This window comes from Mustelus asterias, unplaced genomic scaffold (assembly GCF_964213995.1).
Source record: "Mustelus asterias unplaced genomic scaffold, sMusAst1.hap1.1 HAP1_SCAFFOLD_514, whole genome shotgun sequence".
Lineage (NCBI taxonomy): Eukaryota > Metazoa > Chordata > Chondrichthyes > Carcharhiniformes > Triakidae > Mustelus > Mustelus asterias.
The window spans coordinates 271,349-285,629 of NW_027590466.1; the positions used below are offsets into that span (position 1 = coordinate 271,349).

Consider the following 14,281-nt stretch of genomic DNA (forward strand, 5'->3'; position numbering starts at 1 on the left):
GGAGTGATTAAATGAGAAAAAGGATGATGGTGAAAGGGAAGAGCACAGGATTCCCATGTCCTTACCCTGAGTCACAGGGAGGGACATGGGATGGTCAGTGGCTCAGGAATGGAGTGTGTGGTGGGGTTGAAGATGATGAGAGAGAAACCTTTCTCACGATGCCAGTGGTCCGGGTCTGGAATGTACAGTCTGGAAGTGTGGTGGGGGCAGGCTGATTCGAGGCATCACAGAGGGCAGTCGATGAACAATCGAATGAAACAATGTGCAAAGATACGAGGAGAAGGCAGTCGAATGATACAAATTCCTAATCCTAGTTTGGTGAGCCGGTGCAGACACATTTCGCCTCGTGGTGTTCCGCAATAATTCTGTGAAGATAATGGTTGGAAATGTATGGAGATTTTAACTGGAAGCTGGTGATGTTGCAGTGTCAACAGGGTTCGGTAATTTAGCCAGTGTCCACAAAGGGCCATTGGTATCTCTCTCAGGTAGAATCAGAGAATTGTTACAGAGCAGAAGGAGACCATTCGGTCCATGCTGTCCGCACTGAATCTCTGAATGAGCAATTTACTAAGTGTCATTCCCCCAAATATTCCCAGTAACTCTGCACATCCTTCCTTTTCAGATAATAATCCAATTCCCTTTGGAAATGTTCAACTGAACGTGTCTCCACCACACTCCCAGACAGTGAACTCCAGCCCTTAACCACTCGCTGCAGGGGAAGTCCCGGTTCAGGCAATGCTGGCACGGGCAGCACTTTGATAGGCAGCAGCTCTGGAGAGGCCAGTGAGGAAGACCTGGTTACTGAAAACAGGGCTGCAATGGGAGGAGAAAGGTTAAACTCAATTCAATGATGCACTTGGCAACACTTGGTACTCTTCCCCAAGGCTACCTGAGTTTGGAGCAAATTTCTGTTCTCTCAGGACTGGACAGTATCTGCCACATCAATCCAAGTATATCGGGATGGAGATTGCTGGAGACCTGAGCAGGCGTGGGTTATATGGTTGCAGTGAGGCAAAAGGATGAATAACTTCCCAAGTTCTGACAAGGTGGTGAAGCATTTGATCGCATATAACCTGAGGCATATGGGGTCGAATGAGAATGAAAGTGAAATGGTCGAAAGGTAATTCCCACACAGACACAGGCAATGCCCAGAGAGCAGCATCAACATGTCAGAGACATGTGAGCCTCTCTCTGCAGGGTTCTGGTTTTAACAACACCAGGCCAATGTCCAACACGTTTATTTGGTAGCAAATGCCATTAGCTTTCGGAGTGCTGCTCCTTTGTCAGATGGAGTGGATATCTGCTCCCAAACAGGTTCTGGTCAGTCAGATAATTCCAGCACTGTGAGAATGGGATGGTCACAGGCAAGAGGCTTTCCCTATGTAGACATGATGGTCAGTCAGGTTCTCACCAGCATAGGCTTGTGTCTTTGATGGGAGAGTAACAATGGAACTTTATGTGCCTGTAGAAGAGAGCACGAAACGTCAGGAAATGAACTAAAAATCGTGATAGCGTCCAGATTTTGTAATCCTCACACCTAGAATTAGCAGCTCTGCAGTTGGGAGAACAGCAGATAGTGTGGGAAATCGCTGATTGTGACATTGGTTGTGGAGCTGAGAGTGTGCGGTTGAATGGATGGACACAGGAGACTCTCTGGCAACACAGAGTTTGGTGCCCATCACCGGTCACATGGAACCGGCTGAAGGACGTGTTGGAATGTACATTTTGTTACAAACTATGCCTTGAAGAAATATACTGAACATTGAAGGATATTGAATTCGATGATCAGCCATGAACAAAATGAATGGTGGATCAGGCTCGAAGGGCCGAATGGCCAACTCCTGCTTCTAGTTTCTATTTTAATCATGTTTCTATGCAGGTTATGTTGTCAGCACTGTGCTATCTGTAGCCGGTTTCCTTTATTGTTACTGAAGCAGTATAATTGACATCATGTTGATTTTAATCTGAACTAATGCAGTGTTCTGTTGTTTCAGTGTTTCCCCCTGGGATGGCAGAGTAGAGCTTGATTGCGGGTGATTGACAGGTTATGTCATGTGACTGAGGGACAGCTATTTTTCACAGAACATTCTAGTTTCAATTCTTCTTTCAGAAGCTGCTTGAACTTAAGACAAACAGCACTGCTGTTTCCCTCTCTGAAGTTGGAGTATTTGCTGTTTAAGTGTTGCTGTGTTGAAAGCTGTCAGAGACTGGGGTTACCTCTCTGTGGTTGGGCTGTTCGGAGGCGACATCCTTCTCTGAAAACAATTGTTTGTTGGCTGCCCGGAAGTGTTAAAAAGCTGGAAATCGGCATCACGTGAGCATAATTGTTTTTGTGCTAACTAATGTTGGAGAAGGGTGTATGTCTGTGGGTATTGCTTTGTATTGGAACAACAGAGATAGCTAGCTGTTAAGAGTTATAGTGTGTCATGTCTAAGTCTTGTAATTGGTAAAGGTTATGCTAATTCTTGTTCTTATATTCTAACTGCATTCTTAAATAAACTGTGTTTGATAAAAGCATCCTAGTGGGTCACTTGATTCATACCTGGAGTGAAACACCTCATGCTCATCAATGCCAAAATCAAATGTAAAACCAAGGGTCCAGGCTAACTTCACAAAACACCTTGGAGTTTCTGGTCTGCATCTTAACAATTGTATAGAACATAGAACAGTACAGCACCGAACAGGCCCTTCGGCCCACGATGTTGTGCCGAGCTTTATCTGAAACCAAGATCACGCTATCCCACTCCCTATCATCCTGGTGTACTCCATGTGCCTATCCAATAACCGCTTAAATGTTCCTAAAGTGTCTGACTCCACTATCACTGCAGGCAGTCCATTCCACACCCCAACCACTCTCTGCGTAAAGAACCTACCTCTGATATCCTTCCTGTATCTCCCACCATGAACCCTATAGTTATGCCCCCTTGTAATAGCTCCATCCACCCGAATGCATCCATTCACTCTTTCCTCTTCCTCACAAATCAAGGGCTGTGTGACTGGGTGACGTGTGTCCCCCTGTCAGCATGTGAAAGGGTCCTCAGAGTCACCGTCACATTATTCCCCTACACCCAGGGCACAAAAATCAATGTGATTGACATTCCACTGCATTGGGATCAGAGAGAGAGAAATCACAGGAATCAGTGAAAATTCAGGTTCTGGTTCATAACTTCCAACCCCTGGGCCTTTATAGAGTTTTTCAGCACAGAAAGAGGCCCTTCGGCCCATCGTGTGTGTCAGCCATCAAGCAGCAATCTATTTAATCCATTTCCAGCACTTGCTCCATAGCCTTGTCTGCTGCGGCATTTCAAGTGCTTGTCTGAATGCTTCTTAAATGTTGCGAGTGTTCCTGACTCCACCACCCTTTCAGACAGTGAGATCCAGATTCCCACCACCCTCTGGGTGAAAAAGCGTTTCCATGGAATCCCGACCTGGACATTTACCATGGCAAATCCAACGACACTACACATTTTGGGACACTAAGTGACAATTTAGCATTATCGATCCACCTAACCTACACATTTTTGGGCTGTGGGAGGAAACCAGATTACCTGACAGAAACCCGCACACACGGGGGGAACATGCAAACTCCACAGGCAGTCACCCGAGGCTGGAATTGAACAAAGGTCCCGAACGTTGTGAGGCAGCAATGCTAACCACTGTGCCATCATCAATTCTCCTCTGAAACTCCTGCCTATCGCTTTAAATATGCCCCTGGCTATTGACCCCTAAAATGAAGGAGAAAGGTTCCTTTCTATGAACCGATGTATGTCCCTCTTAATTTGATACAACTCCACGAGGTTAGTGGTGAATGTCCAGACAGCAGCATCAATCTTCAGGAACATGTCAGTCTCTCTGTGAAGGGTTCCGGTCAGTCAGAGATGACTGCTGCACTGCCAACACTGAGTGGCCATCCTCGTGGTCATCCGGTATTATGATCCTGCATCAGTGATGGAAAAGCAATATATTCCAAGTCAGAATGGTGAGTGGTTTGGAAAGAAATCTGAAGCTGGTTGGTGTCCCATCCTTCTCATATCCTTGGCCATCTCGGTGATGGATATTGCCTGTTTGGATGATGCTGGCTCAGGAACCTTGGTGAGCTGCTACATTCCACCTTGTATGTGGTAAAATACTGCCACTGTGCGTCAGTGGTAGAGACAGCCAATGTTTAGTTTGGTGAATGGCCAGCTGATCCAGTGGGCTCCTTTTCCATGGATGAGCTTCTTCGGTGTTTTTGAAGCTGCAGACAATCCAGCAAAATGAGCGGATTCCATCACACTGCTGACTTGTGCCTTGGAGATGGTGGGAAAAATTTGGGAGACAGGAGGCGAGTTCCTCATCTCCGAATTCCCAGACTGTTATCTACCCTTGGAGCCATAGTGTTTACAGTTCAGTGTCTGTTCAATGGTCCCAGTGCGCCCCCACCACTCAGGATGTTGATGGTCGAGGATTCAGCGATGGTGCTGCCATTCAATGTAAAGGGAATATGGTTAGATTCCCGTCTGTTGGAGATGGTCCTTGCCTGGCATTTGTGCAGTGAAACATTACTTGCCATTTATCAGGTTAAGCCTGAACGTTCTTCAGACCTTCAGACGCTAGCTCTGTCGAAGAGTCATCCAGATTCGAAGGGTGAGCTGTTTCTCTCCACAGAAGCTGTCAGACATGCTGAGCTTTTCCAGCATTTTCTGTTTTGTTCAGGTCTTGCTGTTTATGGGCATGGACTGCTTCAGTCTCTGAGGAATTGTGAACAGTACTGAGCATTGTGCAATCATTAGTGAACATCCTCATTTCTGACATTATAATGGAAGGCAGGACATTGATAAAGCAATTGAAGGTGGTTGGGCTTTGGACATCACCCTCAGGAACTCCTGCAGTGATGTTCATGAGGCACTGGAAGGATGACACTTTTCTGACCATCAAGAGCAGACTGATGGAGCAGCAATTCATCAGATTGGATTTGCCCTGTTTTATTCCACATTGTCCGGTAGATCCAGTGTTGTAGCTGTACTGGAACAGCTTGGCTTGGGGAATGGTTAGTTATGGAGCACAATTCTTCAGTACCATTGCTGGGGTACAGCCAGGCTGACAGAGTTTGCAGTACACAGTGCCTTCAGTCATTTCTTTACCTCACATGCAGTGAATCAAATGGTCATCTGTAATGTTGGGGACCTCAGGAGGAGGCCGAGATTAATAATTCTACTCAGCACTTCTGGCTGAAGATGGCACTGATGCTCTGGGTTCCCTCATCAGTAATGATGGAATTCTTGTGGCATGTTTATAGAATCATAGAATTCCCACAGTGTAGAAGGAGGCCCTTTGGCCCATCGAGTCTTCACCAATTCTTTGAAAGAATATCATATCCAGGCCCTATCTCTGTAACTCCACATATATGGCCCACTAATCCCCGTAACCTACACACCCTGAGACACCTAGGGACAACTTCGCATAGCCAATCAACCGAACCTGCACATCTTTGGACTGTGGGAGAAAATTGGAGTACCCAGAGGAAACCCACACAGACACTGGGAGAACGTGCAAACTCTACACATAAAGTCACCCAAGGCCGGAATTGAACCCTGGTCCCTGGCGCTGTGAGGCAGCAGTGCTAACCACTGTGCCACCTTGTCGCCTAATGTAACCGGCATGTCCAACATTTTGTGGCATGTCTAACACTATTTATGACTGGATATGGCAAGACAGCAGATCTCTGATCTGATCCATTGGTTTTGGTGTGATTGAGCTCGGTCTATCATATGCTGCGTCCACTCTGTGGTCTGGTGGCCGTGTGCTGGAGCTTCACATCTCATCTTTAGATAAACCCAAGTCTCATTTGGTCGTACATATAAAGAAAATTAGTCGTAGTAACACAGTACTGGCTGCTGGGGAAAGCCACTGTCAGCTTCCTATAAATGAAAAGGTACAGTTCACCTCTCCTGCCTGTTTCCTGTCACTCAGATAACTTCATAACCAGGCTGCCTTTGCCTCTTTTATTTCATGGTCTTCATCTTTGCTCCCAAGCTTATTTTGTGTCCACTAATAGCGGACAGTGTTTTTAATAACAAATACTGACAGCAATGGTATATTTAGTATCATTATTTGTGTTCTTAAAAACAATGTCCATTATTAATAGGGACATCATTCAGACTATTCTGCACTGTGATTATTGCCATTGCCAGCTGAGCTGTGCCTTGAACTGCTGGGCTGCGAGCTCTGGAATTCTCTTCATAACCCTCCCCACCTCCATCTCTGCATTCTCTTTTCAGATGCTCCTTAAGCTCCGTTTAACATAAATTTGAGAGTGGTTCCCTCGGGATAAAACTCATCAGAATCCAATGTAGTTTGTAATCTGCCTTACCAATATACTGCAGTTTTCTATGTTTAATCAAACTGAGAAGCCGACAGACATAAACATCTATAATCTGAATGACAAAATAAACTAAATTGAACATGTGACCAGCCATATCTGGGAATTCTATAAACATTTAATTGTTTTGTCCATCTTTTTTATTCTCATGAATGGATTTGAGAATAATCATAAATGATTAGTTAAATCTTTCACTCCTGAATCTCGCAGTTTATTGTAACTCAGGTTCAGACACATCACTGACTGGTTTGTACTGAGAGCAGAGGTGAGAATATCTGAGGCTGTTACTCTCCAAACTGGAGATCATAGAGAGAAAGATTTCAGGAATCAGAGCGAATCCGTGGTGTTTAACACGAAGACTGACAGGAATGATTATTAATGACACTATTACTGACACTGATAATAATTTACAGTGTCAGACATCCACTGATTATTAACACAATCTCACACAGTCTGATACTTACTCCAGTTTCTGTATTTTACATTCTGGATTCCTCAGAGCCGCAGACAATAGTTTCACTCCTGAATCTCCCACTTCATTGTCACCCAGACTAAATGGAGGAAGTGAGAAACACATTAAATTCAGATTAATGTTCAGCAGGAAAAATAGCTGGATCTGTTTTTGTGTCAGAAACTTAGCACCAGTGGTGAACTGATTCAAGTTACGATATTATATCTCATCCAAGTTGATCTTTCTCTACACCCTGTGACTGTAACACTGCATTCTGGACTCTTTCCTTTCCTTCCCTATGTACGGTATGCTTTGGCACTAATAAATGTGACAATATTAAATCAGATATCAAACCCTTTCTGTTGAATGGAAGAGGCAATCGTCAGCATTGGAAAATGATGAACAATTCACTCTCACTGGTTTGCCTACTGGGGGAAATCACTTTTACACCTCTCAAAATGTATATTTTGTTTAATTGTTCTTGGGATATGGGTGTCGCTGGCTCGACCAGCATTTATTTCTCACTGCTAATGGTCCCTAGAGGAGGTGATGCCCACATCCTGTGAACAAGCAAGTAATTTTTAAACATGTCCCACATTCTGGTCTCATGTCCTGATCATCAGAATTACCCTCCTGAATCTCACTGACCCTGCTACGTTTCCGGAAATTCAAATCATTTCTGCTGTTACATAAATCCAGGATTTTATGAGAATTGTACATTTTACTGAGGGTTAAATGATAAAGCTGTGAGAGTGGATCCCTCGGAATTCCCTGTGCTTCTTAACTATTGACATTGTATCATCTGTATAGTATCTCAGGGCGAGTTAAAGTGTGAAACTGTGCTAACTGTTGCTTTAAGATCCATCCCCTAGATTTGACACAACCAGGAAAGATTATTCTCCCATTAGAAAGTTGAAATATTTCTGTTTGACTAGTTTATAGGGGAGGGGTGTCTCCCGCTACATTCCACAGTAAACAGGCTCTACATTTTCTGCAGGTATGGCTAGTGTTCTATCTCCGGGAATTGCCGGGAGTTCCCTCTTCCCGGTAGATCCTCACATAGGAAAAGGATTATCCAAAAACCCTGTTTCATATCACTGACGGTTTGACTGGAGATTTTCCAGCAGCAGGTTTCCTCATTCAGGAAATTCTGGTTTCCTCGGCTCAGATGTAAGTTCTGCAGTCCTGCCACATTTAGCTGTGAATGATAGTGGACGATGAAACAACAGAAGGAGGAGGCTCCACAAATATCCCATCCTCATGATGGAGGAGACTAGCACATCAGTGCAAAAGGTATGGCTCAAATATTAGTAACTAACTTCAGTGGCTGAACCATCCAGAGGGCCCCAACATCACAGATATCAGCTCATTCCATTCACTCCACATGATGTCAAGAAATAGTTAAAGATAATGGATACGGCAAAGACCACAGATCTTGACAATATTCCAGTAACTGTACTGAAGATTACTGCTCCAGAAGTTGCTCTGTTCCTCGCCAAGCTGTTCCAGTGAAGCGACAACACTGATGTTTACCCAAAATAGTGGGAAATTGTCCAGATATGACCGTAAACAAAAAGGAGAGAACAAATCCAATCTGTCCATTTCCCACCCCATCAGTCTACTCTCGATCATCAGCAGAGTAATGGAAGGCTAACGAGACTAACAAGTGACACTTAATTAGCAATGACCTGCTATCTGACTTGAAGCTTGTGTTTACTCAGGGACACTCAGCCCCCTACCTCATTACAGCCTTGATGCAAACACGGACAGCAGAGCTGAACTCAGGATGAGAGGGGAGAGTGTCTGCCCTTGACATCAAGGCAGCATATGGCTACATGTAGCAAAAAGGAGCCAGAGAAAAACTGAAGTCAATGGAAATGAGAAATGGGCAGCACGGTAGCACAGTGGTTAGCACCGCTGCTTAACAGCTCCAAGGACCTGGGTTCGATTCCCGGCTCGGGTCACTGTCTCTGTGTAATTTGCACATTCTCCTCGTGTCTGCGTGGGTTTCCTCCGGGTACTCCGGTTTCCTCCCACAGTCCAAAGATGTGCGGGTTCGTTTGATTGGCTATGCTAAAAAAATTGCCCCTTAGTGTCTCAAGATGCGTAGATTAGAGGGATTAGTGGGTAAAATATGTAGGGATATGGAGGTAGGGTCTGGGTGGGATTGTGGTCAGTGCAGACTCGATGGGCCGAGTGGCCTCTTTCTGCACTGTAGGGTTCCTATGATTTCTTTCCATGAAAACTATCTGCCGATTGGAGTAATACCAGCACAAACAAAGTTAGTTATGGTTGTTGGACCATCTACAAGATGCAGTGCAACAACTCACCATGGCTCGTTACACAGCACTGTCCAGTCTTGTGATTTCTATCCCTGGAAGGACAAGGGCAGCAGATGAATGGAAACATCACCACCTGGAAGTTCCCTTCCAAGATACACACCATCCTGACTTGGAAATATATCATCGTTCCTTCACAGTGACTGGGTCAAAATCCTGGAACTCTCTTTCTCACAGCTCTGTGGGTGCACCTACACCACAGGAGTCCCGAAATGTAATGGTAGTGATATAATAGTGAGCATAGTTGCTTTCCAAGCAGTTGATACAGGTTTAATTCCCAGCTATCTCAGTTTGTTGGAGTGGATGAAGAGAGGGCCAGGAGGCAGTAACCACAACCGAAAAGAGTGGGTCAATCCAATTGAGTCAAGTCTGCGGCTCCAGCCTGGAGCAGTAGTGTTAAACTTAGCTGAGGGTTGGAGGGTCAGTTGATCATTCAGCTACTCTGAGCCGGCCCACGCTGAGTTCAAAAGGGAAATGGTGAATCTAATAGTGACACGGAGGAAACTAAATTCATTGGTTGGTAAAAAAATGCCATTTTCGACTGGCTTTATATTGCTGTGATTTGGAGGAAGCAACAGAAAGGGTCAGTGATGGTTCTGCTGTTGATGTGGTGTACATGGATATTCAAAAATCATCTGATGCAGTGACACAACAGACTTGTGGCATAAGCTCATAAAATAAATGGGAAAGTAGCAACGTGGATACAAAATTGGATGAACAAAGAGTAATGGATATTTTTAAGGCTGGAGGATGTCGGTAATGGAGAACCCTAGCAGTTGGTATTGGGATCCTTGCTTTTCCCTGATATATATGAATGATCTAGGTGTTTGGGCGGCACGGTAGCACAGTGGTTAGCACTGCTGCTTCACAGCTCCAGGGGCCTGGGTTCGACTCCCGGCTTGGGTCACTGTGTGGAGTTTGCACATTCTCCTCATGTCTGTGTGGGTTTCCTCCGGGTGCTCCGGTTTCCTCCCAGCCTAAAGATGTGTGGGTTAGGTTGATTGGCCATGCTAAAATTGCTCCTTAGTGTCTTGAGATGTGTAGGTTTGAGGGATTAGAGGGTAAAATATGTAGGGATATGGGGGTAGGGCCTGGGGTGAGGATTGTGGTCGGTGCAGACTCGATGGGCCGAATGGCCTCTTCCTGCACTGTAGGGTTTCTATGGTTTGCTGTCTCGAGGGAAATTTCAAAGTTTGAGGCATTGTAAACTGTGAGAAGAGCTTGGGACTGAAAAACAGACCATGGGGGAGTGTACAGACAGGTGACAGCTTAAGTTAAATGCAGAGGCGGGTGAGGTGATACTTTCAGGAAACATGCACATGAGGAAGCAATATAAAATAATCGGTCGAATTGTTAACGGATTGCAGGATCAGAGGGACTGAACACATATGTGCATCGATCATTGCTGTTAGCAGGACAAGTGTAGGTAGCAATTAATAAAGAAAACAGCATCTTGGGCTTCACTGTTATGTAATAACTTGTGTTTGTGGGCATTACACAGTAATTCATGAGTTTAAATTTAATTTGTGTTTCTGTGCTTGTGAGCTCAGAAAGGGCCAAAACTTTAATTTCACTTCATGTTAAACAAAGCTGCCTGCCTGCGGGTTTTTGGTTTCAATTTAAACTGTCCCTACATTTTAATTTAAGGTTTACGACGTTGTAAGAGTTATGAAGGTTTAAAGAAATTGTTGCTTCTACTCAGAGGCCCACAATGAATGATAGAAGCACCAAGTTTCAGTTACAACCAGTTAATCCAGGAAGCAAGACGGAGTTCACAGAGGCTGCCAGTAGAGGCAGCGCAATGCAGGGATTCAGAAAGCAACCCGAACTGATGATGTCACCAGTGATCACGTGACTTATAAAGGGACATTGTCCCAATATAACACACACCGACTGTAATACATAACACAGGTAGAGCGCAGTAAAATAATCCTGATCATAATTAAACACAAACTGTAAGCTGCACCGAACAAGACAAACTAATTTCTGTATAGCATCGTACAGAATCAGATGGTTTCTGTTGGGAGAGGGAATGATCCTTTTTCAGATTTTGGAGGGAGGCCTTTACAGCAATAATCATTTAAAATTCATCCCAATAATGTTTTTATTCATTCAAGGAACGTGGGCATCGCTGGTTATGCCAACATTTATTATCCACGCCTATTCCACGAGAATCTGCCTTCTTGAAATGATGTAGTTTTATCAGAGAATCTAGATTTATTACAGGTTCAGAAGGAGGCCAATCGGCCCATCATATCTGCATCTGCTCTCAAATGAGCATTATTACTTTGTGCCATTCTCCCACACTTTGTGACCATTGGACATTGTTTCTCTCTTGACGTCCTCGAATGAACATGCCTCTGTTTTATTAGAACAAAAGAAATGGCTTCTCAACAATGAAAATATCCACTATGAGACCAAACAGTTACCTCAACTCCAGACATTTGTGCAGAACGGGTCCCAGCCGCCGGAACCCTTCACACTGAATGTAGCATTCCTCTAGATCGAGGTGTTTTATTGTATCACAGAGTCCAATGACATGAGACAGGACCGCACAGTCAATCGGGGTCAGTCGCAGTTCACTAAATGAAAGTGTTTCCACAGATCCCACTGTGTTCCGAGCCAGTGTTTTATTCTGAGACTCAAACAGGTAGTGGAATGTGTTCAGGAGCTTCCTCTTCCCAGTTTCAGTCTCTGTGTCTCCAATCTGCCCTTCAACCTTCTCCTTCACCCAGTCAATCACTCGGCAGGTTGTTTGATGAAGAAACGAACCCAGAAACTTCACCAGGGCCAAGCTGACTGTGGGGAGGACAGACCAGCAACAAAACGGAGAAATATCTCAAATCGCCCATCTTTCTCGCTGTGGGTCTCACTGAGGAGTTTCCCGATCTTCCCGGGATCTGGAGTCAGGAATTGTGTGAGTGCAGCTACAAACTCTTGGATGGTGAGGTGTGGGAATGTGTAAACCACACTCTGGGCAGAATCATTTTTCTCCAAAAGTTCCATCAGGAACCCAGACAGGAACTGGGAAGGTTGTAGATTGTACTTGATCAAATCTTCATTTCTAAAGACAATCTTCTTCTCGAAGACTCCTGTGAAGGCCATCTCACCAAGCTTCAGTAACACATCACGGGGGTTTTCAATCTCTCGGCCATGGTTTTTCAGAATGTTGTAAATATAGTAGGAATATAGTTGGGTGATGGTCTTGGGAACTTGCTGCTGTTTCCTGTCTCTTTGTGTAAAGAAGGGACCCAGTGACAGACCGAGGATCCAGCAGTAGGAAGGGTTGTAACACATGGTGTACAGGATCTCGTTCTCCTCCACGTGTTTGAAAACAGCTGCTGCCACCGTCTGATCTTCAAAAAACTTGTTGAAATATTCCTTCCGTTCATCACCAACAAATCCCAGGATTTCAGCCCAGACACTGATCTCAGCCTTTTCCAATAAATGTAATGCAGTGGGGCGGCTGGTCACTAGCACTGAACATCCTGGGAGCAGCTTGTGCTGTATTAAACTGTACACAATGTCAGACACTTCACACCGGAATTCAGGATCTGTGCACATGGACTGAGGTTCTGTATTTCTCTGATTGTCGGCAAAATCAGTACTGTCCTTGAATTCATCCAAACCATCGAATATAAACAGCAATCCCTCTGGGTTCTTCCAGAGCTCTCCCAGAATATTCCCAAAGTAAGGATAGAAAAACAGTATCAAATTCCTCAGGTTTATTCTACAGTTAATAGTGTTCAAATCCCGGAACTTAAAACTGAAAACAAATTGAAAGTGTGGGTATATTTTCCCAGTGGCCCAGTCATAAACAATCTTTTGTACCATTGTTGTTTTTCCAATTCCCGGCACTCCGCTCACTGCTGCTGAATTCCCAGATTTGGATTTTCTCTGGGAAAAGCTGCTCTGGAACAATTGATCAGTTCGGATTTTTTCCAGTTCTTTCCGGAGATGTTTCTCTCTCCATTCTTCATGGTCTCGGCCTCTTGCCAGCAGTCCATGTTCGACAAGTGTCCGATCTCGAACAGTAGAAATAACCGTTAGCTCAGCGTATCGATCAACCAGCTGGAAAATCTTAACCTTCTCCTTTATGAGGATAGTGTTCACTCTCAGTGTTTCAGTTTGTACCCGGAGTGTCTCCTTGTGTTTCTGTTGAAGATCTTCAATGAGAACAGAGAGAAATGTTAGTTGCATGAAAACACCATCTTTGCTGAATTGTTAGACTTACTTTACAGTGTCCGTCCAGGTTTGTGCAGGAATTAAAATTAAGTTATTGGAAACTTCGTTTGACAATCAACAATTTCCATTTAAAGTCTCAGATCGTGACTTAACTTTAATATTTCCATAACTTGTTGATTTTATAAAGGTGATGTTTTCTCTCTGATGGTTAATGCTTTCCAACCTGCCCTTAATACAGACACCTCACTGGGAGTCTGCAAGGATCATGGTTACATGACAGGCGATTTTCGGGTCCATCAGTCTGTGAACTAGTCGGTGTTCCCAATCTGCTGCAGAAATGGTAAATGGGATATTGGATATGAATGGGAGATGGAGAGATTGTAATTGTTCAGGAGTCTCACTGTGACTGTATCCCACCTTCAACAGGTTCCCTTTCATACTGTGTGAGCATTGGAATACCAACAGTTTTGAACATGGAAAGTTCTCCTATTCTATCAGGCTGTTGCCTGGTCACCCATGTTACTGGGGAGCCGGTTGGCTCAGTTGGTCAGATTGTGGGCCATATTGTGTCAGCAGCATGGGGTCCGATCCCCGTTGTATCTGGGGCAAAATCGGAACCTCACTCCTTGCCTTACCCGTGCCGGAGATCATTCAGCCGTGGTTCAAACCTGCCTTCAGACAGAGAATTCAAAGAATACCCATCCCTTTGTTGTAGTGTATTTCAGTAATCAATAACTATGTTTCAGCAGTTGTACGTGTAGATTCATTAACTGTGTTTTGATAACAGTTCTGCCATGATGGCAACAGGAAACAGAACAAGAATCTACTTTGCTAAGTGTAATATGAAACCAGTAAACATTCACAGTTCATTTGAACTGTTTAACAATAATTATAATGCATGGTTAATTATGTTTGTTGTTTCCTATAACCTAGTTTTGGGAAATT

General features: G+C 44.3%; 1 protein-coding gene across 1 annotated transcript in view; it reads right to left on the minus strand.

Moving 5' to 3' along the window:
- The window catches only part of LOC144486906 (NACHT, LRR and PYD domains-containing protein 3-like), a 50,352-nt gene that overhangs the window by 12,403 nt on the left and 23,668 nt on the right, over positions 1-14,281 (minus strand). Inside the window, exons 6-8 of the mRNA XM_078204935.1 lie at positions 12,025-13,317; positions 11,581-11,950; positions 6,826-6,912 (exon numbers count right to left, since the gene is read on the minus strand). Coding sequence (XP_078061061.1) covers positions 6,826-6,912; positions 11,581-11,950; positions 12,025-13,317 — 1,750 coding nt within the window. The remainder of the gene's footprint in view (positions 1-6,825; positions 6,913-11,580; positions 11,951-12,024; positions 13,318-14,281) is intronic.